The 27,653-nt window shown below is 38.4% G+C and overlaps 2 protein-coding genes across 4 annotated transcripts in view; one reads left to right on the forward strand and one right to left on the reverse strand.

Annotated features, from left to right (window-relative positions):
* LOC105205779 (zinc finger SWIM domain-containing protein 8) overlaps positions 1 to 27,653 on the forward strand; it is a 71,857-nt gene that overhangs the window by 15,847 nt on the left and 28,357 nt on the right. The gene's annotated exons all lie outside the window — the stretch shown is intronic.
* LOC105205778 (glucose dehydrogenase [FAD, quinone]) lies at positions 9,162 to 26,301 on the reverse strand. 2 transcript variants are annotated; one of them, XM_039449391.1, is made up of 3 exons: positions 25,504 to 26,301; positions 12,221 to 12,534; positions 9,162 to 12,145 (listed from the first exon to the last, which is right to left on the reverse strand). In XM_039449391.1, exons 2-3 carry the CDS (start codon positions 12,523 to 12,525, stop codon positions 10,753 to 10,755), a joined length of 1,698 nt encoding a protein of 565 aa, XP_039305325.1. In that variant the 5' UTR covers positions 12,526 to 12,534; positions 25,504 to 26,301; the 3' UTR covers positions 9,162 to 10,752. The 2 variants fall into 2 exon arrangements, with proteins under 2 accessions (XP_039305325.1, XP_039305326.1); XM_039449392.1 differs by lacking the exon at positions 25,504 to 26,301 and adding an exon at positions 20,241 to 20,930.

A 27,653-nucleotide genomic window follows, 5' to 3' on the forward strand; every position in this document is an offset into this window, starting at 1 on the left:
CTCCACTTTGTATGATCGAATTTGCGTGAAAGAGAACATTTCTATATGCGTACAGAGAGGGAAAAGTTTCTTTACGTTCAGTATTTCTGTTTGTTTGGTTTACATTCGTTTCGCAAAAATAATATTGCTGAATATAAAACATTATTTTGTTGAGTACAAATAATTTAATTGGGTTGCGTTAAATTATATTATTTAGCAGCAAAAGCACGATTGTTTGAAACAATATTTTTCGAATATGAAACATATTCTTTGATTGTACTAAATATCACTCAAGGGAAAAACATGTCTTCGCATAAAAATGATATAAATATACGTTTGATTGAAGTAAAACTATTACTGTGCTTGGAATAACTATTTTACAATTTAATTTCAGTCCAATTAAAATTGTTATAATGATGTAAAACAATTGTTTAAGAAATAAAATCTATTTTTTCCCCAACAAATATTTTCTGTGCACATTAATATTTTTTGAAACGTCAAGCAATCGTAGTTTTCAATTCGAACAGTGATTCGGTTGGACTATTCCACTACATAACTTGCTTTCGATTTAACAAAATCAATTTATTAAATCTAAAGAAACTTTTTTCTCTGTTCACGAGACATGTCCTGCCAAACGCTCGAATGTCGGCCAATGTGTTGTTTTGTACTTCGATTACGAGGGTAGTGTGCAGGACTGCTTGTGTCACGGGGCAGGCTACAAAGCACACCAAGGCACGGTCCGTAAGCCGAATCCGGAGAAAAGCGCAGCGAGATAGGGCAGGTAGTCGACTCCCGACATCCGGTTTGCCGTGGAACGAAGTCAATGCACCTGGCTCGCAGCATCGGACCGATCCCCGAGAGCTGTCTCCTTCTTACGCAAGCTACACTATCCCTCGGCTCTTCTCCTTGTCTCTCCATCTCTTCTTTTCACTTCTTTTCTTTTTACTGGGACCTACCGAGAAAAACGTTCTTCGATGGGGGATAAACGGCCGACGCGGTCAAGCCGCTTGAAAGTTATATTATGCGCATGCAGCATACGACGTTTTGCACAAACGCAATTTTTTACTTTTTTAATTTTTTTTTATATATCGAGAATTCAGTTTGATGCTTGCGATTGTCCTCAGCTGCCATTGTCCTCAGTTTTACTCGTAGAACTTTACGGATACGATGCGCCTCTTGGATATCCCGTCGCGAGCAATTCGACACGGTGCTCTTTGCGTGCGTTTGCGCTAACGCGAGAGTAAACACTCTCTCGCCGATGATATACCGGAAAAACTCGGTCGTGCGTGGATCGCAGTAACGATCGTAAGATGAGCGCTTTAAACGAGTCTCGGGAAGACTGCGGAAAGGCCATGTCGCTAAATCGTCGATCGCTATCGCTAGGGAAGATAGAAAAAGGGATAGAGCTATAAAAGTAAGAGCTAGAGTATTATGGATCGAAGGATGGGTCTGCGCGCGGCGGCGGAATGATGCACCGGAGGAGACGGCTGTGTGTCTCTTTGTGAGGTTCATGGCCGTCTCCTTACAGGGATCGCAGGATCGATGCTGCGAGGAGATTCACCAGCCAAGGGAAAAGGAAGGGGGAAGGGGGAAGGGGGGAGAAGCCCACGGCCCTTCCGTTCCCTCGTTCTCGTCCCGTTCTTTTTTCGCTCAGGTCAGGAGCGGGGAAGGTGAGTCACACAATAACAAGCCGAGCGGAGTGTAAGACGGATAATGATGACAGAAAGAACGATGACCGTACCAGAAAGTCCTAATTGTGTGAGTCGTCTACTTTTCGTCTACGATCGTGCGCCACGCTGCGCGTCCCACCCATTGTACTCGGCATTTAACCGAGAGTCACACTGGAAGACCCGTAACATAGTTTTTTTGTTCAGTGCCGATTTAAAAATCTGCCTTGCCAGGTAGATTTTTAAATCTGCGGATCAGCGCGCTTTTGTTGTTCACAATTTGTGCTCCGATCTGTCGATTTACGGATTTGCCAGCGGATTTTTAAATCCGCAGATCTCAGCACAAGTGGTAAACAACGAAAGCGAGTCTCACGTGAACGGGTGATGAACTCTCGTGAAACATAAACGCTAGTTTCTTACGCATTTACGAGCGATGCGCGATTCTTCTTCACTCGCTCCTTCTGTTCTCAGTCACAGGCCCTCTTTACTCGCTTTACGAGTGACGCGTGTCGCGGGTAAGAGAATGAACGAAGGTTTATTCACCTCTCGCCTGTCCCTGATCGCTAAAAACGAAGTAGACGATTCGCACGACGCGGCACTTTTTGTTTTCGAGGTTGCAATTTAATATCGACAATTCTGCTCGTTTGCTATTCGACGGCTTGTGCGGCAGTGACCGTACGGGATTTTGCTGCTGTCAAGACCGCGGGAATAATTCATCATACGTTTGTCGACAACGTCGGATTGGAGTTAGTATCTTCGGCATGACATCACGAGATTAATAGCGACCAGTGGTGTTTTTCCTTTCTCTCTCGGTCTCGTACGGTCTCTGAAAATAGCGTGACGACGAGGGGACAAAGAGGGAAGACCGGTGGAAAACTAGGATCGAGCCATCTCTCTCTCTCTCTCTCTCTCTCTTCTTGAATTCGCTTTGTTTCGCTGGGGGTTTTTTTTCATTGTCGTCATAGACGTAGATTACGGAAGACAAATGTCGACAATGCGCCGCGCCGCGCCGAATTGATTCACCGGCTAAAAATATTGAAAAATATATCCACCCCCTTCCGCCTCCTGCACTTCCCACCCGCGCCCTCTCACGCGAATGATTAAATACCGCAATTCTTACCGATGTTTTTGCGCGCACGCGAGGGTAGTTGTATCGATCGGACACCCGCGGTGTCGCGTTAAAGCTGCTTTCGTTTGTGAGCTTACGAGGCGCGTTCATACTTCTATTAAAGATGTACTAAATATACTGTTAAAAATTGGTAATAGAATTTAATATAATGTACACTTTGTTAGAGAAAAAATTATTAAATTTTAATAAATATTTGTTTAAATACTTGCAATGAAATATATGTTTGTCATCCTTAAATAGCTCGTCGTTTCTTGATGATTATTTTATTTTTGCAATTGAGCGTTTTTTAATTATTTTTGTACTTGCAATGAAATATTTACTAAATGTAAATCAATTTTTCCTTAGTACAAGAATCATTAATTTAATTTAACTGTCATTTTTTTTATTGAGTAAACATTTATGTAAATAAATATTTCATTGCAGTTATTAAAATAAATATTTATTTTATTAAAATTAGTAATTTTTTCTCAGTATAACGGAAGCAATTTTAAACAGATACGTTAACAAAATATTTCAAGTTGTCAAAAGTGCATTAAATTTTATACACATACTTTTCAGTTATATATAAAATTTAATGTACTTTAATGTATAACTTGAACATACATTGAATTTCATGACATTTTTAACAGTGTATATTAAAACAAATAATTTACTTGACAAAATTTAATTGTCGAGCATAAGTAAAACATTATCGAGTATTATATTTAATGAAATTTGAGAATACGTTGCGCCGCGATGCAAATTCTCTCATAGATTGCACTTTGTATTCTATTTTTACGAGACATGAATACATAATAATGTTTTTTCTTGCTATTATGGCAACTTTGCATAATTTCTACGTAACTTGCTCGGCGCAGAATGTTAATATCAGTATTTTACACAGCGCATTAGTTTCCTTAAAATAATCCTGTCTTGCCACATGGAAGGAAGGTAAACCTTTACGTGTCCGCAAATTGCGGTTAGCATGAAAACGCTAATCGCAAACGAGAAATTGCCGAGGTGTTGACATACGTCATACCGTCCGCACATTATCGTCACCACCGTTACGACAGTCAAGTTTTCTCTTCTTTAGATTACATTTTTAATAGTGAAAACAAAATTCATTTAATAAAGAATAGATTTAACGAATAACAGAATCGCGATGATATAAATATATTATAAAATTCGCGCAATAGTTGATATTAAAATTTCAGTCGAATATACGATTTCTCTCGTGTATATCTAAATATCCTTTCTGTCTCTCCTCTTTTCCTCCATGTTTTCGAGAACAAATCGATCTTGGACGGCTATCGTCGCGTCGGTGGTAGCAACAACTCGCTCGCGTGCTCACGTTATGAATAAGTGATTGCTCTTTCGAACTTAAACGCGAAAAGTCTTGGTCGTCAGAGCCGCGCACGTGCACGGTTTCTCACGGTAAACAGAACTCGCCGCACTTCTTTCGACAGCGACGCGCCCGCGAAGGCGCCGCGCTCCGGGCGATCGCACGCGAGATGTGCGTGCGTCCAGCGTGAGAGAGAGAGAGAGAGAGAGAGAGAGAGAGAGAGAGAAAGCAAGAATTTTAATAATTTGCATTTAAAATATTATACATACGACACAAGAAATTCCGCGGTAAACGGATTGCGTTTGTGAGCGTCGAAGACGAAATGCAACGACGAATGGCACGCAAACTCGACACAACGACAGCACGGCTGTCCACATTGCGGTCGTTTCACTGGCGTCGGCAGTCGTCTATCCTGATGTAAATTCGCGCGCGCTTAGGCACACGTGAAAACGCCACCCTCGCTTATTCACGAAGTGCCGCTAAACGCGGAAATAAAAGGGAACCAGCTGCGATAATAAATAACTGGTCGGTCCGACGTAGAATTCGCCTTCTCTCTCCGAATTCCGAATAGCACGAGCTTGCACGTATATACCGTGGCAGAACAAGGAGTAGCTGCACTTTTTCCTCTTGATATATCAGCACCGAGTATCTATGTGAGAACAACGTGATCTACGTAGAATAAAAATACCAGTCACTCGAGACAGGCGTCAATGTCTTTATACTTTTTTTTTTTAACATAAAAGCGGAATTAACGAGCTCGTGGATCGTTATCTGCTGCTTCGCATACTCGTATTAGCTGCTCTAAAATATGTAAAATGTATTATTATCATTAGCATACATGCATAAGTTACAATATAATATACATATAACATGGTTGGAATAATTTTTAAATTTAATTGTAATTCTTTTCACTGCGAAATTTGTGCTGCAGTGAGAAAAAAAGTTTGTTGAAAAGCTAAAATATTTAGTCCGATACGTTCAACTAAATATTGAGTTGGTTTAGTTTTAGTTTTTAATTAAAAAATGTTAATGACTGATATGAATGAATTATACTCTTTTGTACAACTAGATAGCGAATCAATCCATTGTAATGCAAAAGCATGATATTGCTGCAAAAAGTTTTGACACTCTGGCAGCCAGCGTCGAATATATATTTTTTTAATAGTTCAACGTAATTACTTTCAGATCTGTTTTGCAGCAAAATTGTTCTTTCTGGCGCAACAGTTTTCTAATTGTATTGGACATCCATTAATGATAATGATACTGTTCTATGAATGAAATTCCTGCGTGAGATTACGACGAACTAATACAACATCGAAATAACCGGTCATTTATCTTAAACGGTATATCACGATTCGCTTGGGATTGGCTAATTGTACCAGCGATTTAGTCCAATGAAAGACTGAATTGCGGCTTGTTTCTAAGAAAACGTCAGACATTAAAGGATATATACGAGGGATATAAGAGCTCGCAAAAAAAACATGTAATAAATCCACGGATAAATATCTAATGCATACTTCTTACATGTATGCTGCTGTCAGTAAAGTTAATTATTAATTTATTTTGCATGGAAATAAGTAATGACACGTGTACGGCATCATGCGATTATTATTAACTGATTTATTTATTGAATAATAAATATACGAGATCTCGCACCCTTCAACCACATATTTTTTTTATACAAGTTTTTTCACAATTTTTTTTTTTTATGAAAATTCAGTTTTGACTTCAGGTTGAAGCACCTCATGTTATAAATGAAAATATAAGGTTTTTTTTTCAAATTTTTGATAAGAAAAATACAAATCAAAATTAGTCTGCAAAATTAAAAAAATGCATATAATTACGTTGAATGCCCGTAATTCATCCACGATCAATGGACGCATGAATGACATGGTTAGACATTAAAAGGATAAGAATACGGACGATGTAAACGAAGCTGGGTTGAAACCCGCTCTCGTTAAGAACAGTTTTGTAGCCATTCCGTTCGTCTGGTTCCCTCCGGCTCGATGCACTAAAAATACTCGCGGTAACGCTTAACGCGGCGACGCGTTAACGCGAACGGACCTCGCGAAGTCAGTCGCGGCTTTGTTGCAACTTGCGAAGCACCAGTCGCAACGGCGACAGAACGTGGCCTTCTTTACATACACGCGACCGTAGCCCTACTATCGACAAAGGGAAAAAATACGTTCGAAATACGTTAACGACAGGATCTTTGAGCTTTACTTTTCAAGTCATCTGACATTTTCACAGAGTTTAGAGAGAAATTGAAGTTTTACATTAAACAGATAATTAAAAAAAAGAAATAGGTAGCAGGTAATCTAGAAAGGCGCGAGATTGGTTTAAAAGTTTCCGCAGAATTAACACTTGGAAGAGAAATTTTAAAACCTTATGATATTTACTTTTATTTTTTCAATATCTTTCATTAAGTTTTTCTTTTTTCTAAACTAAAAGTATAGGCCGGTATTCATAGTCGATTCTTGTATTTAAGATTGTCTCAAGTACCGTCTTAATATGTCATCAACCAATTAGAGAGCAGTATTAGCATCTTAAGACATTACTTAAGATGGTCTTGAAACAAGAATCAACTATGAATACTGATTATGATTGATGTGATTAATGTACCGAGAGGAAAAAATTAATAAATTTTAATAAAGATTTATTTAAATAATTGCAATGAAACGTATTAAATGTAAATAAATATTTAGTACAAGAACCACTAATTTAATTTAACTGTATATTTATTTTTATTCAGTAAATATTTATGTATCGTAAATAAATATTTCATTACAGCCATTTAAACAAATATTTATTAAAATTTAGTAATTTTTCTCTCAGTGTGCCTTTTGTAATTGAATGCTATTTTTGGTCCGTTTTGTTATTATCGGTAACATTATAGTAATAACTAAAAATGGAGTTTATAACGATTATTACTTTAACGTTCACTTAATTACAAAAACCAATTACTACCTCTTCTCTCAAGGAATGTGTGAATTTTAGAGAAGTTCGAAGTGTGAATTTTAGAAAACTTCCAGAGTCTTTCGACAGTAATTCAATTTTAGATTATCGGAGTTCTTTCGTTTTTACAAAATTTTCGTTAGCCATCATGTATCCTAGGGTTAAGATTGGAGATTCTCCTGATCAACGCATCCTCGCCGCGTAAAAACTCGCATAGGGGCGCGTAGGGGCGCGTAGGGGCAAGATCCATTCCGACCTACAACAATAGCAGTGGCAACGACCGGGGCTGGGGCGGATCAACGTCGTTCGATAAGATTATAGCGCGGCCGACGGCGTGGCGCGGTGCGGAGCGGCGGCGGCGGCGGCGGAGCAGCAGCAGGTGCAGGTCGAGAACGGCAACGCAGGCCTGGCATAAATTTTAATCTCTCGCGAGGAACGAGGTCGCTGGCCGCCTGTTCCAGGTGTTTTGCCGGCGCTGAAAATAAAATGTGTTTTAACGAGCGGGAAAACGTCGCGTCTGCGCGAGCGTCACGCGACGTCCATTAGGCCTCGGTACGTCGCTCGAGTCCGTCATGTCTGCGAAGTTGGCGCCCTATTTTCCCGAATTTCGTCATAACCGACGGGACGTTTTCTGACCCTTTCTCGAAGAATTTTAGAGAGTTTCCCAGTGAAGCGCGGATTCGCAAGGGAGAGCAATTGCGGCTACGGCGACTACGGCGCCCTTTGTATTTCACCAATCGAATGAGCAGCTTCGATGGGGCGCTAGAGAAAAGCGCGAACACACGCGGGTCGATCGAGGCTGTATTTTCGCGTGTGCTGGCGGCGATGTCGATACAGGATTGTGCGAACGATGCCACGAGAAGATTGGTATTGACACAGACTGGTGGGATCTCGTAGGTTTGGTCGAAAGACCAGTCTCTTTCGACACGTCGATATTTCTTCGGTAAAAATCTGCACAGCGCAGCCCCGTATATTACCATTTTATCGTGATCTGTCATCGCTCGCTGATCACTTTCGTCGTTGCTTTTTAGCAGAAAACTAGAAAAAGAAATAGATCAACGATGCCAAAATATTCTATTCGTCTTTTAACTATTGCACCTATCATCACAACTTTACAATATTATTTATTATTAAATAACATTCCTGAAATATTATTTAATATTAATAAAAAGTGGTTAATGTCTACTTCTGATAAGATTATATGAGAGGTACTTAATATTATTTACTTCAGTATTTTAAATTATTAGAAATATTATGACTTGTAAATGTAATAATTGTAAAGTTTATGAATACTTTATGCATAATAATTTACATTAATTTTGGGACAAAAATAATATTCGTAGAACATTTCCACGGATATTTGAAATAATACACCACGAATATTATACAAAGCGGATATACATTAATACAATATTCTCATAATATTAAAAAATGTATTTTTAGAACATTATTTTAATATTGCTTTAATTTTTAATAATATTCGTATAATATTCTAGGAATATTGTATATGTATCCTCACAGGAAATGTATAATCTTTCTCTCTATATTATATACATATATATAATCTAAAAATATATAACTGCATTTAAATTTTCTTTTTTTTTTCCGTAAATTATGTATTTTGACTGAAAAGAAGTTTGCTGCAACTCGAGGAAGTTGAGGGTGCTACAACTGACACTATAACGCTCAAAATTTCCATTTGTACGAGATGCAACTACGCTGATTCATAAGTAATTCTTCGCGGAGAAGGGAATAAGTTTTCAAGGATCTTCCTGAATCAGCGCGGTTTTTCGTAAAGAACGAGTAAGAGAGACTTCGTAGAAGTCTCCTTATATATGAGTCACGCAACACATTCGGATCAGTGCGTTTGAGCCGATGCAGCTTATAAGTCTATTGCTCATTGCGTACGATTCGTTGGACAGTAGAGCTAATTAGAGATAATGATATTACATTAAAAATTAATTATAAGGAAAAAGCGATTGCAGTTAGACTGACGAGAATGCTAGGGATAAATGAAATATAAATTTTAATTTTCTCAATAACTGTGCGTTTCAAACAGATTATTGTGAATTTTATAAACAGCTTTTTCCGTACTTCACAGTAAGACCCATTAGAAGTTCTACCTTTTACTTTGTTAATTTCATCGGGCGGACGCTGGTTCTCTTTTAAGACGAGGCCTTCCGATCTATGAGTGTTTTAGTTCCCACCGCTCAGGCGATTCGGATTTCTCGTGAGTCACTGCCTCCTACATTTTCGAGCAGCTGCGCCTCAACTTCCTACCACTGCATTTAAATTTTACGGTCCCAGTTGGGCCCGGCTGCGATATGAAGTCGACGATGGGAGAGCTCAATTTGAAAGAATTAATTTACGGCTTAATAAAAGGACGTGGCGAACACGTGACGTGAGTAAATTATTAGAGAAGCGCGTTGTAGAGTTGGACAACCGGGAGGTTGTAAGACTATGGCACTATTTTACTCTTATTTTATACGACGAAAACGGGAACAATTTCTTAAATCTTTCGAGTAGCCGCGTGGGAAATTTACATTTTATTCTCGTCGTTTGAACCCTTGGGATCACATTAAGCCATATTTTCTGCCGAAAGCAAGAATGTAAAAGTCATCTGTGTAATGTGATATATACATAAATGCCATGTTATTCTATAATATAAAAACGTTAAAAAAATGAAATTTTGTTATTATAAATAAATAATAATAATGATAGATAATTTTTTATTTTTCTTTTCAAATATAAAAGTTCTACTTATCATCAGATCTATTTAAAAAAAAGGGGAAATGAGAGAAAAAGCTCAAATTAAATTGTTTACATTATAACATCAGAATCATGACATTATCTAGAATTTCGTATCTTCAGCAGCATTCATCTTTATTTTTGATCAATGAATTGCCGCAACTCGACACGATGGTTCCGTGTTCAAGCAATTGCGAGAGTGTCATCGAAATCAAGAAGAAACGGTCCATTCGATCGAACTAAAAGAGAATTCGATTGTGTTCAATGTGTTCTCTTTTCGCGGAACAATCGCTATTCGTGTGAGCGCTGAACCATTGTCTTGTCTTTCTTTATCAATTTGCGGCAAGTAGCATGGGAGAAGGCAGCTTATTTTTTTTATCCTATTACACTAACTAACGAAAACGTGGAAACTTTTTGAGACATCTAGATTAGTAGACAGAGAAAAATCTTACAGCGTATTATTGAAAATAAGATTTGGATAAAATTAAAATCATCTAAAAAAATCGGTATTATAAGAATGTTATAAAAAGAAAGTAAAAGAAAGTTTAATAGCATTTCTCATATGATATATTTGGAATTTCGGTTACATCCAATATGACGATAGAAGAAAATTTATTTGCTTCAGCAATTTACAAATGCTACCAAGAACGGATTTGGTTTATAATCTTTTTCTTAGCCCATTCATTCATCCATATATTACGCATAATTTGCCTATACTAAAACTATATTCCTCTGATTAAAAACATAAAAATATAAAGTGTAAATGTAACAGCTAAAGAAATAGCTAAGGAAGAAGGAGGTAATAGGATAAAAAAATTGTACAGGAGGCAGTATTCTGTTTTGCCTCCTGTACAATTTTTTTATCCTATTACCTCCTTCTTCCTTAGCTATTTCTTTAGCTGTTACATTTACACTTTATATTTTTACGTTTTTAATTCTTTCTTTATCCCTACCTACTTTATCCCTAGCCAATCTTTCTTAATAATGTCACTGGCTTTCTCGCCGATCATGATGGTCGGTGCGTTTATATTGCCGCTGACAATGGTTGGCATTATGGAAGCGTCAACGACTCTAAGTCCTTTCACTCCGTAAACTCTTAATCGTGAGTCCACGACTGCTTTGGAATCACTTCTTGGCCCCATTTTGCAGATACTGGTTGGATGGTAAATTGTAAATGTAAAATGCCGTATGGCGCACTCCCAATATTCGTATGTATCGAAAGAATATTTGTGACAGCCCGGCATACGAATCGTGTGAGGTCTCGAGCCAAATCGCTGAAACGCGCTTGTATTGGATACCCTCATCGCCAACCTAATCCCTTCTATAAGAACGTCCATGTCCTCCTTATGCGTGAAGTAGTTGGGATTGATATCCGGTTGAACCAAAGGGTTTCTACTTTTTAATCTTATCCAACCTGTGCTCTTAGGGCGTAGTAAAAGTGGCAGAATCGACCAGGTCTCGACATTGTGCAAGGGCTTGTACATAATGTTATACACACGATCTCTGAGACCGAGAATCTTTTTTATTTGTTCGCCATCAGAGCTGATGGAAAATGGCGCAAAATGAAACTGCATATCCGGATAATCACCGAATTTATCAGCATATTTGGTATTGAGAAAAGCTAATGCCTCTATTCCTGGTGTAGTCAGAGGTCCTCGCTCGTTTATAAGGTACTCATACATCGCCGAGAGAGTTTGAACTCGCTTTATTGTCAGAGTGATTGATTCGTTCACCAAAAAAGTCAGCCCGCCAAGGCCCACATGATCTTGAAGGTTATCTCCAACTCGTAAATCGGATATCACTGGTATATTGAACTCATTCAAATGTTCACTAGGACCGATTCCGGATAACATAAGCAATTGAGGAGAATTAATTGTGCCGGCGGATAAGATAACTTCTCTTCTGCATCTTACGATCTGTCGTTTGCCATCGCGAAGAAATTCTACGCCCGTTGCTCTTTTGTCAGTGTTGAAGAGCACCTTTAGTATCTGAGCGCGCATCGCTATGTGCAAGTTCGGTCTATTCTTCACTGGGCGTAGGAAAGCCTTTGCTGTCGAACATCGACTACCACGTCGAATCGTCGCTTGCGTCAACATAAAGCCGGTTTGATTGAATCCGTTTATATCGCGATTTTCATAGCCCATCTCTTGACCAGCTTGCAAAAAAGCGATCGCCAGAGGAGTTTTCCAGGATGACTCCTGTATCGTCAGATAACCTCCTGTTTTGTGATAAGGAGTTCTTGCTAAATATGGATTACGATTGTCTTCGGACTTGAGAAAATATGGGAGCACTTCCTCGTAGCTCCATCCCGCGTTTCCTAATCGAGCCCAGTTGTCGTAATCGTGCCTACAAGCAAACTCTTGTTTATTAACTGATCATTTCAATTTGTTAATGACATTTCCAAAATTATATTGTACGTACCTATTACCACGAACATAAATCATTCCGTTGAGGACACTAGATCCTCCAAGAACACGACCGCGTGGCCAATTACACTTGTTGCCTATCATGGCGAGGCAATAAGCGGACGTACTGAGTGGTGAAGTTTTATATTTCCAATCAAATTCTGAGAGTTGAGTGTATGCGACCAACAGTGGAATGTCTGAAATCTCGTTCTCATGATCGCCAGCTTCTAAGAGTAACACCGTCCAGTTTGTTACTTCCGACAATCTCGAGACTACCACGGCACCCGCGCTGCCACCTCCGACTACTATGAAGTCATACATTTTTAACAGCTGAAATCACAATGCGATTAGGTAACCAAAGTTATTAAGTATGGGGCGAATAAAATAATATGATTTTAAAGAGGAAGCGTAACATTAATTTAAGCAAATATGTTATTTTCTAACTTAAAAAAGTTTTATACATTCTCTATTATTAGATCGATTATTAGATTTCATCCATTTCATCAATAACACTAGTTTACAAAAAAAATACTTCTTTTTAATTATTTTAAAAGACAAGATGTTGCTTATAGATTTTTGGATGCTGAAAACGATGCTGCAAATCAATTTTCATCAGTATATCAGGTTTTCGAAATAATTGAGATTTAATATGCAAAAAATGACTTTCTATATAATATTTGAAATTTTTTTAAAAAAGAATATTTTCTTGAAATTCTGATCAGAAGTCATGAATGCATTGTTCATCGTCTATAAAATGCATTTTTTTCGATATTCTACTTTTTAGTCATTTTATGAAGGATTTAAATATAGAGTTTTGCTGAGATAGCAAATATTTTGCTTATGATAATGATAACTTATATCTACACTAGTGTAGTCAACATTTGTGGTATTAACAAAATTCCAAATGAGTACAAAAGCTAACGAGAGTTAAGCGCGGAAGAATAAACTAAAGAATTTTTCTTTTATTCAGTAAAATGTTCGAACGTTTTGACTCTCTTTGGAGTCATCATTAGCGTGTAACAAGTTCAAATAGCAATTTTGATTGATAATTATCTGTCCATCATTGATTCGGTGTGCGGATGAATCACTAACGATTTGCCGAATCCGAAGTGCAAATTTTCCACCGTGTACGAGTATATAATCAAAGAAGATGGCTTGATCTCCTCCAAGAAACCGAAGATCAGCGAAGCAATGGATAACGTAACTCTTTGCTATTTGCGCGATTGATTCTCATTAGCCTTTGTACTCATTTGATATTTTCTTAAATCTTGAGTTTTTCACTTAAATATAATTGATTTATGGTATTTTCGAAACTCATTGACCAAACAACAAGAAATCAATATATAATAGTTTAAACAAATGTTTACTGACATTTCTGAAAATTCAGAAATAATTAAAAGTTGTTTTATGCAGATGCTTTCTCATTAAATTATAAAAATATCAAATTATACCTTTATTATAGCAAGACGCAATGAAGATAAGTAATTTATATGATAATCACAGTATTAAACATTAGAGGAATTTTTGTCTCGAAACTGGATTACTCCAGCTAACACAGAATAGAAGCGAGGACTAGCTTCTTGCTTTTTTCACTTTTGTGCTACAGATTTATCAATTTCATGTCAGTTTAGTCGATAGTGAATCATGAGCACTACTTTATCAGCTGTTTAAAAAAATGTCTAAAGCCCACATAATGTATAAATAAATTCTTCTAGTTCTTTTTTATTTAATTTTTCATACCTCGCGTGCATTTTGCGGATGTGATTCTGGATCGAAGTTGTTGTATCTATAGACGATGAGCCCGATTAAAAATGGAATCAAACTGAGTCCAAGGACGGAAGTCGTGACAATCGAGCTTGTTAATATTGCCATTTCCGTGTATATTCACCGCTCAATATCCGCTTAAAGTCTCCGTTTAAATTCGAAGCAAGTTGTTAAATTTATCACAATAGTCTGCACTATGATAGTATTTATCAGGTGGTTCGAATTCACTCAATGACAACGTGCAACCTCCTGTAACTCTCGAAAATCGGCTTTCTTTCGAATAAACTTTAAGAAACTAACGTGTCTTAACGACACTAACGTCTCGTTCGTATGACTTTTCACTCGCTTCTATCAAGAAATCTGCAGGAATGCCTTTTATACTCCTAAATTTGCATGTGAGAGCGTGGCCTATGAACCGTTAAACTTGAAAAGAAACTGTTCCCGAATTCCATTCGGGAACCTCCTCTTAAGTATACATGTATGTTTGGCCAAGACGCGACCGCGCCACTTAATTTATGATTTTAATCGTGCTCTACTCTGTGGATAGTTTTGTTTGGACAAATTTTAAAAAAGTATACTTTTTGTCTCATCAGAAATCTAATTATCTGTTTAACATTAGAAGTATTGAGCGCTATTCACCTTCCTATTTTTTAGATTAATATTTCTTGTGTAAAAGATAAAATTCTGTGAGATCTTCAATCTTTTTAATAAATATTTTTTTAATAATTATAAAAACAATATTAATATCTAATAAATAATATTTTTTATTAATATCTATATAATAATAACTTTTTTATTATGGTTTTTATAATTGTCTTTTATATTGATAAAATATTTGGCTTTTAATCACACTGTTTTTTCTTAGTTTATTCGCTTGATTCTTTTACAGAATTTACAGTTAATAAATTTAGTTTTAGAAATTTGCTTATGCAGTTCTTAATACGTAACATAAATTCAGTTATCTAATTTACTTATTTTATTACCAATTCGCTCGTTTATTCGCGTGCAAAGCGAAGAGCTCACGCCATCTCTCATTATCTTCAGACTTGTCGGAATGAATTCGCGATCAATTGGCTAGGTTTGACGGAAGACGGAGGAAACGAACTGGATCTCATTTGGAGCAGAGCTGAGGCGATCGTTGAGCGATGCCTGGTCTCATCACGAAGTTTCCTTTCTTCCACCCCCCCCGCCATTGCCGCGCGATCATTCAAGTTAGAAATCGCTTTTCCGTATATGAGCTTCATTCTCCTCGCGGTTATCAGCTGCCGTCGATGATACAGGGGGAAGGAATTGTCTTTTAAGTCCGTAAAATGTCGCGATAATTGACAAAACTGTAATTGAAAAATTCAACGTACAAAGCAGCTCTCAAGCACAAAGCAGTCGCGGGACGTCGCGAGTAAAAAGCTTTAACGATCGAGAGTCTCGCACGGTTCGACCCTTGAATTTAATTTAATAAAGGAAAACTGTTAATTAAGCCGAGGCAATGGGAGAGAGAGGCGGGCAATCTCTCGTGTCTGAATAACCGCGCGCACACGCGCGTATATCGCGTCGGCCGCCACGGGTTTTACGACTTGCGAAGTTAATAAGATTGTGCAATGCGAGCAATATCGGCAGCAGTAAGCTGAATAACGGCCCCATAGAAGCAACATTCTCACAGATATGTATGTTTAAATTATTCTGCCGTACGGAATATCTCGCGGTTGTACATGTATATATACGTCACGCTGTCGAGGAAAGGGATTAATGTGCCATTCCTGTCGAGCGCGTCGTCCCGCAATTTCTCGTACTCGTGCGAGAAAATCGACGTTACTTATCTCGCGAATCCGTCCGACTCGCTTAGAAAAAAAGCGGCCCTCGCGTTTTCAAACGCGCGACAATCCGGATTTATGGATATAACATTTAGAACGCTCCCTTTTCTCCTTCTCGCAAGACTTATACCCTCCCCTTCGTAATCTCAATAATTACTATCCACGGGAGGGAAAAAAATACATCGGTGCAAACTGAATCGGGCGAAAAGTTAGAGGAGACAAAGAGTCAGAGCCGAGGGGAGACGAAAAAGCGAATAAAGTAGAAAAGTGGCGGTTGGTAGAGTTGAGGGAGGAAGAAGAGAGAGAGAGAGAGAGAGAGTACACTCGTATTGAGATGTATCTGTATCCCTACAGTAAGAGAGAGAGAGAGAGAGAGAGAGAGAGAGAGAGAGAGAGAGAGAGAGAGAGAGAGAGAGAGGAAAGAGAGAGAGATGGAGAAGCCGCGTCGTCATGGCGACCGTATCGATCCTCGCGGGTCGCGGAGATATGTACGAAACGATTCGCAGTTAGCGAATTCTAGCCCGGCGCGTTAATACAAGTAGGCTTTGCCGGAGTTGCGAGTTGCACCACATCGAGCCTCGCGCATATCCGCATGCAATAGTTACGCCGAGAGTTAGGCGAGCAAGAGCGAGCGAGCGAGCGAGCGAGCGCCCGGGCCCAGCCGCAAATTAATTCTCACGTCTCCGAAGCGAGTCGTCGTCGTCGTCGTCCGCGTTCCAGCTCCCGCTTTCGCTCCTGGGAATTCGTCTTTGGAATCCGATGCGATTCGGTTTCGACTCGCAACATCGTATCATATGGAAATTCGATGTATTGTTGTGCTTATCGGTACCGGAAACTCCGGGGATACTAAAGGCCAGGATTCCGCGTAACACACGCGAAAATCCTCTCTCACGCTTTTGATAATGACCATCGAATCTGAATTCTTAAACGCACTCCGCGCGTTCTCATGCAAGTATAAGCCAGCGGAGAGAATCGGCGATGATCGCGGCTTGGAACGCTTTGAGATATACGGTGGAACCGCTTTCGCGGCTGGGCATTTCGGTGCCATGCCGAAACGAAAACAAGCGCGCGACGAAACTGGAACGGTGGAATTAAATTACATATCTTGACAGGTGCGACGGCTGATTCGGCGATCAGGCCTCGATTCCACGCCTCGGCTCGCTGTTGAGCCAAGGTTGTATTTATGCTCCAGGTGCAAAACGTTCCGCTTTCCAGACTAAAAGCATTTCTTTTCTTCCAAAATTAGCTTTCAAGTCATCAATTTGACGGGATCGTTAAGGATGTATAGGACATTTCTCAAAGTATTAAAAAAGTTATGTAAAAGTTACAGATTATTTTACATTGCATTTGAAAAGAGTAGAAAAAATTTGGCGGCGATTTTCTATCTGGATAAAAAATTATTTCAATAAGAAGTACTCTGAAAGAACAAATAATTCTTAAGTTTTAATAAATATTTATTCGAATAGTTGCAACGAAATATTTATTAAGTGTAAATAAATATGCATTTAAAACAAGGGCTACTAATTTAATTAAATTATTTTTTTTATTGAGTAACATTTACGTATCGTAAGTAAATATTTCATTGCAACTATTAAAATTTAATAATTTTTTCTTTTAGCGTAGATACATGCTCTAATAAAAATATAATTAATAATAAGAAATAAGAAACGATGAAAAAAAATCTGAATTTTTTAATTTAGTACTTAATACTTAACTTAGTAATTTAATACTTAAAAGTACTTACACAAGAAAATAGAGATTTTTCTTAATGTTGTAAAAAATTATTTAATAACAAATAAATCAAATAAACTATAAAAATATATTATTAAATAAAAATGTAATGTTATTCACATAACTTTCATATACAGTTTATTTAAAGTATTAATATTAACACATTTTCAAATTTTATTTACTTTGCAGGGACCATACATGTCCGATACATCCTTAAACGAGGGTCATCCGATGTGCCAAAATGCCTCGTAATTTCTTTGAAGATAAATTGTATCTCCTCGTTCCCGAGACTCATTGTCAGCGCAGCGTTTATCGGGAGATAGATTATCTTCCGAGTATTATATTACGACGTTGTCGATGTTAATTGCTACGAGCGCAATGTTGAAAATTAATATTATTACTGCAAACGGAACTGCGCACAAACGTCATAGTGTTTAGGTCGCGCGAAAATGCCTCTCAAGTTCGTTTAGTGCGAACCAGAGGTAACGAGGTCGTTGAACTTCCGGCACTTCCGCCGTACGACGTCACCGTCGGCATTATCGTTCGAAGGATCGTTATCTCTCCTGTCGCAGGATCTTCCTACCTAAATTAACGATAGAAAAGATAACAACTGTGACTGACAAGGAGCCGCTTGAACAAAAGAGTAAAGTACTTACCATGATGTACCGCGATCGGAAAAACCGATGAAACCGAAGCTACGCTCGCTGTTAAAAGTTGGCACGATCGTTGACATCTCAGTTAGAGAAGATATTTCTGGTTACGTCGTGAATAATCGCGCGTGATCGTGAAAACCTGACCTACGTTTCAAAGTTTCCAAAAATTCGAGCTCGCAACGGTGACAACATTCGATAAATCATGCATCGTGTGCATCCTCCAAAAAAAAAGCCAGAGTGACCTATTATTACACGATCGATTTTTTCCAACGCCGAGGCAGGGTTTTATTTTACGCTGTTACAATTCGGCGGCGCGTAACTTTCAATGCCGATCTATTTATATCATCGTTCCATGCTTCCTTTCATTCATCGTTCATGCAAGGTGCGAAATTATCCTTGTCTGCCGAAGAGGAATGCTGCTGGTTCGGAGAATGCCTTCTTCCAGTTTGACTAGTCGCACTCGACACAACAAAGGGCTCTCAGCGACAGACGGTGGATGACCTGCGCCAGGCGATGTTTTCACAAACGCCAACACACACACGTTTGCAAACCAGCGTGTGATCCGACCGCAGGGTCATTTAAAGATCACCACCTCAGCGGGAAGTGGAAAAAGAATGTGACAGGTCTGTTGTGCACCTAACGGCGACTCTGCGCCACATGGGCTCGCAAGAGCATTCGTTCGTTCGTTCGTTTTCGTCGACACTGTACGAAATTATTTAAACCGAACTCGTGGGCTTTTCATCGGCTATCGCTTACAGAGCAGCTGCGAAGATGCAGTTCGATATTTGCGTTTGACTTAAATCAAGGAACATCCGCGCTATACACGTCAAAGTATCACTCGAAATGAGCGAGACAAATATTTATTCCATCCACAATCTGATTCTTGTTTGATATATCTGCTCTTACACATACGCGTTTACGCTGCCAAGAATGGAGATTTTAATATGACCATTGCAAAAAAAGCGACTTTTTTTCCGGTTTGAAAGAGCTCGGTTTTAAATGCATCGGCGAAATAATAATAGAATTAAACTAATTAAATTAATAAATATTTTGTACTCTACGCATTTAAAATCAATATGAATTGTTGATGGCTAATGAGCAAAGCTAGGTCATCGTGCAATTATAAGCACTTTTAATAAACAAATATATATCAAACTTTTCAACTGAAAACTCGCTTAATCTTCAGTGAAATAAAATACAAAACACGATATTGTGTATCTAACCGAAATGCATAGCGACATTTTATACGCGTTTCGGTTAGATAAGCAATATCATGTTTTGTATTTTATTTCAATGATATTATCAATGAATATTATTTGTTTATTAAAGCAAATTTATTGAATATCAATTATATCAATTATGAATATCATTTGTTCATTAAAACTGTTTATAATAGCACAGTGACCTAGATCTACTCATTAGTTCTTGACCATTTATATTAATAATAGAATTGTTATAATGATGTAAAGCTCAAATCTTCAAGATTTTTGATCAAAAAAGATCGAAGATCCATCTTCATTCTTTTTCAAATTCTCGGGGAAGAGGACACAGTTGCAACTCAACAAATTCTTAAGTTAATTATTTTTTTTAAATTTATTTTTAAAATTGTTTTCCAATAAATAACCAACCATACTTCATTAATGCTATTCGATTCTTTTACTTTTATTACACGATGATCATATAATTCTTTTAGTTTTATTTCGTATTGCAGTTTATATGTACAATGCTAATTTAAACATAAAAATGGTAAAGAGTGGAAAAAATTTTTTTTATGATGAATTTTTTTTTTTTTATTACGCACTTCACTTTTTTGTTTTTATAAGAAGGTGCATAAAAATAACGCACGATGTAACGAGGTTTGCATTTATTTTAAGATTTTTTTGTATTTAAATAAGTTTTGCATTTTTTCTTGAATAGTCTCATCTAGAAGTCAATTCTAAAATAATTTACATGCTTATTCATGTTTCAAGTATTCGAGACATCCGGTCAGTGTTTTAATTATAGACATTTCGATAAATTCGTGCGATTTAACAGTGATTGAGATAGAGAGAGAGATGGAAAGAGAGACTCTTCTACGTACCGATAGACTTTGCAAGATTTTATTTCCAGATTAGCCGGACAGGTAATCTCGTCGGAAATAGCGGCTACTTTTCGCGTAGATGGGCCGTTATCCAGGCTGGCTCGCGTGAGCGCGCTTCATATTTAAACCGCTCGTTTCCTATTCGAACGGAATCAGCCCCGCGTATCTCGTCGTCGCGTTTGCATCTTCGTACTGGCTGCAAGAGTACTGGAAACTTTCAATACTTAAAACTTTCCGCTTCCGAATTGCTTATCGTTGCGTCTGCTATTTCGGGCGCGAAGAGATCAAACAACACCAATTTTGTGCGTGACATCGCCTCTGAAGAAAATTGAAGTTTTTACCTCAGATCCCGGGCGTACCGTGGACCGGCAGCCTCGATTTGCCTGAATTCCAGCGTTTACCGGAATACGACGATTTGCGTACGAAAGTTACCTCTTCCGGGTCTTCATTTCGCGACGGTGGTGCCGTAAAGTTTTGTTCCCTCGCTGCGGGAACACGGTCGAGTTTCTCCGTGTGGCTGGCTGTTTGTTCAGAGACGACACTTCCTGTTGACACGCGACTGCACCACGTACCTCCGGCAATACGATCGCCGAGTGCCGGGTCGCGTCGCGTATCGGACACAGAAGATATCGATTCGCGTTTACGGGACCTGAAACTTTTGTCTGGATAAAAATCGAGCGAAAACACGACCGACGTTCTTGAAAGGAGAACGTCGGTCGTGTTTTGGCTCGATTTTTCATCGGATTACACGCACTTTGTGCACGAACGCGTACAAAGATACGCGAATCAACGTAACTCCGTTTGCGGTCGCGCGATTTGCAGTCGGACATTTGCAATTGTACATGCGACGTGTAATTAAAGCCGGGAATTTTGTGCGTAAACCGCGCGCGTGCGTGCGTCGCGTTCATGTTCAAACGGATCCGCGCTCGCAAAACGCGATGGTGATTAGAATTAGATTACACTCGGCTACATAAATTCTCACGAATCGATAAAGTGTAAATTAACCGTCGTCAAATAATGTAAATAAGGTCAGAAGGGATTTAATCAAGACTGCACCGTTTGAATCGCATTTTGATGAAGTCAGATTTTCTCAATCACAGAGAGAAAGAGAGAGAGAGAGAGAGAGAGAGAGAGAGATTCTTCGAGAAACGTCACACCATTTGTAGCGTTTTTGAATGAGAAAATCGTCGAATTCATTATTCGATGGAAGATTTAGGTGGAGTATAACGAAAAAGGATGAATGGATTGATAGGTTGGCCAAAGGAGATTAAGCGAAGGGGGTGGAGGTGAGGGGGAAAAAGACCCTGTCAGCATTCTGCTTCTCTTCCCTCTCCTCCCTCTCTCCTGTCGTGCGGACCGAGATGAAGTATCTGGTATTTCCGATATCAAGCAATTTTGCACTTGGCGCTTTGAAAGCGCCGGGAAAATATTTCACGTTTAATATAGAGGTATTAAGTATGCAGTTCACTGGTTTCATGTGTTTAAGAGTGCCGTATCACAGATATTTAATGTTCACCTTATTGTATTTTTTAAATTTACACGGAAAGAACAATTTTGCTGAAATACAGATAATTTAAAATAATTATATCGAACCATTAGAAAATGTATATTGGACGTTTAAGCTGGTTGCCAGAGTGTCAAAACTTTTTGCAGCAGTATCATCATGCTTGAACGTTTACATAATTATTTTATATGATAGTTAAATATTAAATTATTTTCTGATCTGTATTTTTAGATTTCGTAATTTGTGAATAGATTAAATCGGCTACACGGAAAGAACAATTTTACTGCAGCATCTAAAAATTTAGCTAGATGCAGATCAGAAAATAATTTTATGTTGACCCATCAAACAAATTATGAAGGAAGCTCAAGTATGATAATGTTGCTGCAAACAAAGTTTTGATATTAAATTCTAATAACCAAGTTAAACATCCGATACAATTTTTTAAGTAATTTAACTTAATTAACATAATTTTCAGATTTGTATTTCAGCAAAATTATACTTTCCGTGTACTTTTATTATTATGTTTGCAACGACCGACAGTAATTAGTATTTTATCTTAATAATACAATTTTTCTTGAAGTGCCCAAGGAATTTTCAACGAACGTTTCCGCGAATATGAATGTAAATTTTGCTCGAATTTCCGGGGACATTTCCAGTTTATTCGAGCGGGCGGTGAAAGTGCACATTTGCGACCGTCTTTATTTTTACAAACTCCTTTTGACACGAAAGAAACGGTCTGGTAGTCATATGAGAACGCCGCACGGTTCAACAGGATTTTTGTAAAAGTTTCGTGATATGCAAAATTTTCGCGCGACGCGTTTTTTGCTTTTATTAAAAACCAACTTTGCAACATGCAACAAAATCGAAACTTATAAATGTAATGAAATAATGGACTTTCGAAATTTGACAGTATGAAAATTAGTGTGGACTAATGAGAGGCGCGGTTATTCATGTGCAAATTAAATTGTAAAAAAACTTCATTCAAAATTTATTAAATAGATTGAGCCAAAAAAAAAACGAACGTTTCAATCTTCTTTGGAGTTATTTTCAGCGGCACCGTATTACAGAACTTCATAAAGTCGTTGTTGAAAACTGAATTATTTCGTAATGCAATAAAATCATATCTAACCAAAGTTAAATGGATTTTAGTTTGTTGAATTTTTATTCGTACAACAAAATGCCTCTAACATGCCGTTTTAATAGACGGCTGGCTGTAGTAAAAGCCGTGCTAAAATTCGAAATCCCTTTTTCGATATCCTGCTTTTGCGACAGCCGTCAGCCGCGCGTAACTACTTACGCATTATCGGCTCCCAAAGTCGATCGAAAGCATCCTTAAGCTCCTTTAGAAGAGTTAGATGGGTGCGTTCGGGCCTTTGACCGTGCACCATCCTCGTCCTTCGACGGCACGACATAATAGGATGTGCTTGTCGGGATTAATGACCTGTGAACACGTATACTACCCTACGATGTCTCGGAGTCGGCCAACCCTCAAACCGACCTGCCAACTCCTCACAAAATAACGTGTACCCGAGACAATGATTATAGATGAAAAATATGTCTACCGATAACACTCGATAACATTTTCGCGAGCCCATCGCTCGCCGTTGTTTAAAAGAAAAAGCGCAAGTGCATTGAATAAGTTATTTAGCTTTTTTTAAAGCTGGACTTTAATTATTTGTTAAGTTAAAACTCTTTATATAATTTTGAATTAGAGCTTATTCAAGTGTTGCATTCTAATATTCGTAACCCTGATCAAATTTTGAATGCAATAATTAAACAGTGGACGTTTTTATTAAATGAAAATCCCTCTCTGATCCGCGTCCACCCGAGGCGCTCATTTCGCTGGTAATAGCGAGACTGCTCTGACGAAGACAAATGTCAAGCAATGGTAATAATGCATCGTGTTCCGTCCACCTCGAGTATCTCTGGTACGCGTATCTCGGACGTATACATTTTACGGCAGGCTATATTTCATATCCGTGGCCATCGCCGGCCGAGGGAATCGTCCATTCTGTCGCGGGGTGTGGACGTGGACCTTTGTTTCATGAATTTCACTGCCGTGGTCCACAGGACGTAGGTCCTTCACGCTTTTTACGTTCGTCGATCAGCGAAGGCATCTCGGACAGAGTATCTTAACTCGATTTATCTCGGTGAAGTAATGCCTCGTGTCGATAACTTGCGCCCCAACGAAATTGGCTTAATGGTTGATCATTGCCATTGAGGGATTTGCATACGCCGGTGAGAGGCTTTTGTATGGATACGTAATGACCTAAATGCATAGGAGCCGATGCGGTACGTTCACGGTAACGGGGACGAGAGGCATCGCATTGATGTAAGAAGATTAATGAAATCGGTTCTCCTCGAGGCGAAGCTCGAGACGCGGAGCCCGGCGGCGTGGTATGATTTTACGGGAGCTCTCCGTACGCGAATACCGCCATTGTGCGGCTTGATTAATGCGACAGATATGATCGATAAGTTTCGCAATCATCGGGTGGGATAGCTTCTGAAGGCAAGTGCTCGCCTTTTTAAAATTGATGAGGCCGCGGTGGCGTTCCTTAATCTAATCTCGATTGACTTCCGCTCTCCTTTTTTACGAGAAACTTTGCGTATACGGATGTACGAAACAATGAAGAAAATAATGAGCGCGGAGTTCCTCTCGATCGATTTCTTTTTGCACGAGCAACGGCAGGCAAGGTTCTTGGGCGAGGGCGCCGAAGCTCGTCTGGTCTGGTCTGGTCTTGTCTCGTTTTTATATACAACGCCGCTCATCAGGACAATCTGAACGACGACGACGGGGAGATGTTCACGCGGGATTAAATCGGCTACACAGAATGGCCTTACGACCAACGTGACGTATCGCATTACGGCAAAATGGCTCTTTGTCCTCGTTTTCGCGCGGCGAGGGTGGGCAACCTCTTTCAGGGTGCAGCGGCAGAAAGGGATTCTGAAATATGAGCAGAAGCTGCGCCAGAAAGGTCCTCCGTACACACCTTCGATTCTTCGCCGCTGCACAATCGCCCTTGCGTCCGATTACGCATCGTTTTTCCTTTTTATTCGATTTTGACATTTTAATAGAATAAATTGAAATATTTTAGATTTAGCGGTAATTACCTATGGAATTATTCTTGTAACGTAGACGTAATAAAAATATAATTAAAGGATTAAGGTTGTTTTTTTAGTCTTGAAGAATTTCTATCTATATATTCGGTTTTAATTAAATAAAGTCATGATGAAGCTTCATCATGTACAATTGTAGCTTCATCTGTAATTTGATTTATTTAAACTCGAATATACATAAACGTGTTTCTCAAGCCTAAGAAAACTACAATAATTTAGGATTGAAAAAAACAATTATGTATATATTTGGGTTAAAAAAAATCAAGTTACAAATGAAGCTATAATTGTATAACGGTGATATAATTATATCACCGTTATACAATTATAGCTTCATCATAACTTTATTTAATTTTTAAAACCGAATGTATCCATAAATATTCTTCAAATCTAAAAAAAAAATAATATAAATTCTTTAATTGTAAACACGTATATACATATACACGTATGGACATTTTGCTACTATCAAGTGATATGAACGATTAATCGAAATATTCATGTCACCGTATTAAACTCGCTTTACTTGCAAAATGGCCGACGACTTTTTCAGGCGAACACTTCGAAAATCAATTTTATCGACAACAGCTATTCGCCTTGCTTTCGAAAATGGCCCCGTTTTATTTCCATAATGCTTGGCGAATCTACCTTCGGTCCGGAAGAGCCATCTCGCTCGACCGCAAATTCAATACCGTCGTCACCGAGGCCTCGATAAAAATCGACGAGAACGATTCCGGCCGATGGAGAGCGGTCGGGGCTCGTCGCTGGTTGGTATTACGCTCAACTGTGGAAAGCTGCCGCTTCCCTGCCGGAAGGACGCCCCATCGAGACAATTCGTGAAGGATCTCAAAGAATGTGAGACATCCTGTAAAAAAAAATGATTTTCTTTATTTGCACATAGGGGAAAAGCATTCTTCAAAGTCGCACGAATAATCGACTAATTGAAGTTCGATAACTTAATCAACCAACATTAATCCACATATGTGTTTAAGCAGTATTTTATACTTGTAAATTACAGGATGTTATGCAGAAGATATATGTACGTCGATAAAAGGTTTCAGAACTTCTTCCTCTCTTTCTCTCCCTTGATTTCTTTTTTCCTTTTTTTTTTTTGTTCAAAACGAGACGCTTTGTAGTCGACACGGATTTATGAGTAAAGTATATCGAGGCAAGACCTGCTGTTTTCATCCACTTTTCTCTTTCATCTCAACTCCCAGCGCGATCGAATCGATGCGGAGCATTCAACACTCGGCGGGTTTAAATTAACTCAAAATTACAGCAATTCTCGGTGTCAGGCGATAAATTTGACCTATTTCTCTTTTGGAGCTTAAAAGCATCACGGCTCACCCCTTCGTCCCTTCGATATCGAGGAACAGAGATATGGGGAATAATGATACAAAGATTTAGTGAAATATCGCCCGATAAAACGGAACGCGGGCCCCAATTCAATTTTATACGAGAGCTTCTTTTTAGCGGACGATGGACGATAAAAATCTTTCATATTTGCTTACGCGAGTTCATCGACAACGTTGATACGATATGCGGCGCGAGAGACAGAGGTTTCGGTATGCGCGGAACGTCGCTCGCGTATATTATCTGCGGCAGACAGTTCTCGCGCGAGAGCGGAAGAGGAATAAACAATTTTTATGGGGCGAAGATAAAAATTGAAATCTCTCTCGCGGGTGCCCCTTTTCATACGTCCCCGCGCCGCTTTTCGAGCTGCCGGCGAATATCGATCGCCGAGGTCGATGCACCTCGACGTTACGCTACGCGAAATTCATTTTCAGGGATCCCCCGGGGGAGGCGTTCTGGAATTTCACGACTGGAAGTAACTGGGTAGAGCAAAAATGTCAATCGCGATTGCGGCAAGTAAAAAGAGCCTTTGTCGTTTCGTATCGCGTCGATACGTTGAAAGGCGCGGCGATATCCCGCGTCTGTCGACACGCGTTTCGTTTCGTTTCGATTCGCCTTCCTATCGCACTTTATTCCGTACACCATCGCATAGATCAGGAGGATTCCAACTGTTTCGTGTAACTATTACATATATGCGTATACATATATTTGCATGCAATATTTACCTTGGCCGCCGATTATCATATTATCAGAGAGATCGGTCGTATTTAAATTAACATTATTTAAAATATCTAAAGTAAAATAAAATAGCTTAGTATATTTATTATTTTAAATAACTTTTCACGATCTATTTTTTATTTTCTACTTTAGATAGAAAAAAAGAGAGAAATTATTTAATTTTAAATAGATATTTTAAATGAATTTTACTACTTGTTAAATTCGATTGGATTTGGCTCTCTTCATCGAAAACAAAAAAAAAAAAGCAAAAAACCAGTATTGTAAATAGAGATCGTATTTTTAAAAAAACATTATTTAAAATAAAGTAAAATAAAATAGTTTTAGTATTTATTATTTTAATATAACTTCTTCCAGTTTATTCCTTATTTCATGTCATAAATAAGTTTCCGGAGTCTATTTTATATTTTTTTATTTTAAATAAGTTATATTAGTTATATCACTAATCCCAGCATATTATAGTCTTCCATCACGTTCATTACATGTGCTTCTGTTCAAAATACGTCACGAGCTTTTTACATTTCATAATGAAGAGTTTATTACAATATTATACCTAATCACCCGGTGATTAATTGATAATTACAAAGTTGCGACCACTACGTTGTAAAAACGATGTTTCTACGGCAAATTCGCTTTTAATTAAGCCACTCGATGCTCCCTGAAATTCTTGGCATTTGTAAGGTATTTCATTAGCGTCGCTCGAGGGCGAG

Source organism: Solenopsis invicta, chromosome 5 (assembly GCF_016802725.1).
Source record: "Solenopsis invicta isolate M01_SB chromosome 5, UNIL_Sinv_3.0, whole genome shotgun sequence".
Classification (NCBI taxonomy): Eukaryota; Metazoa; Arthropoda; class Insecta; order Hymenoptera; family Formicidae; genus Solenopsis; species Solenopsis invicta.

Excerpts from the sequence above, each read along its gene's own strand:
- LOC105205778 (XM_039449391.1), bottom strand. The coding sequence starts at position 12,525 with ATGTATGACTTCATAGTAGTCGGAGGTGGCAGCGCGGGTGCCGTGGTA. Across the intron at positions 12,146-12,220 it reads ATTTATGTTCGTGGTAATAG|GCACGATTACGACAACTGGG; the intron begins GTACGTACAATA and ends GTTTGCTTGTAG.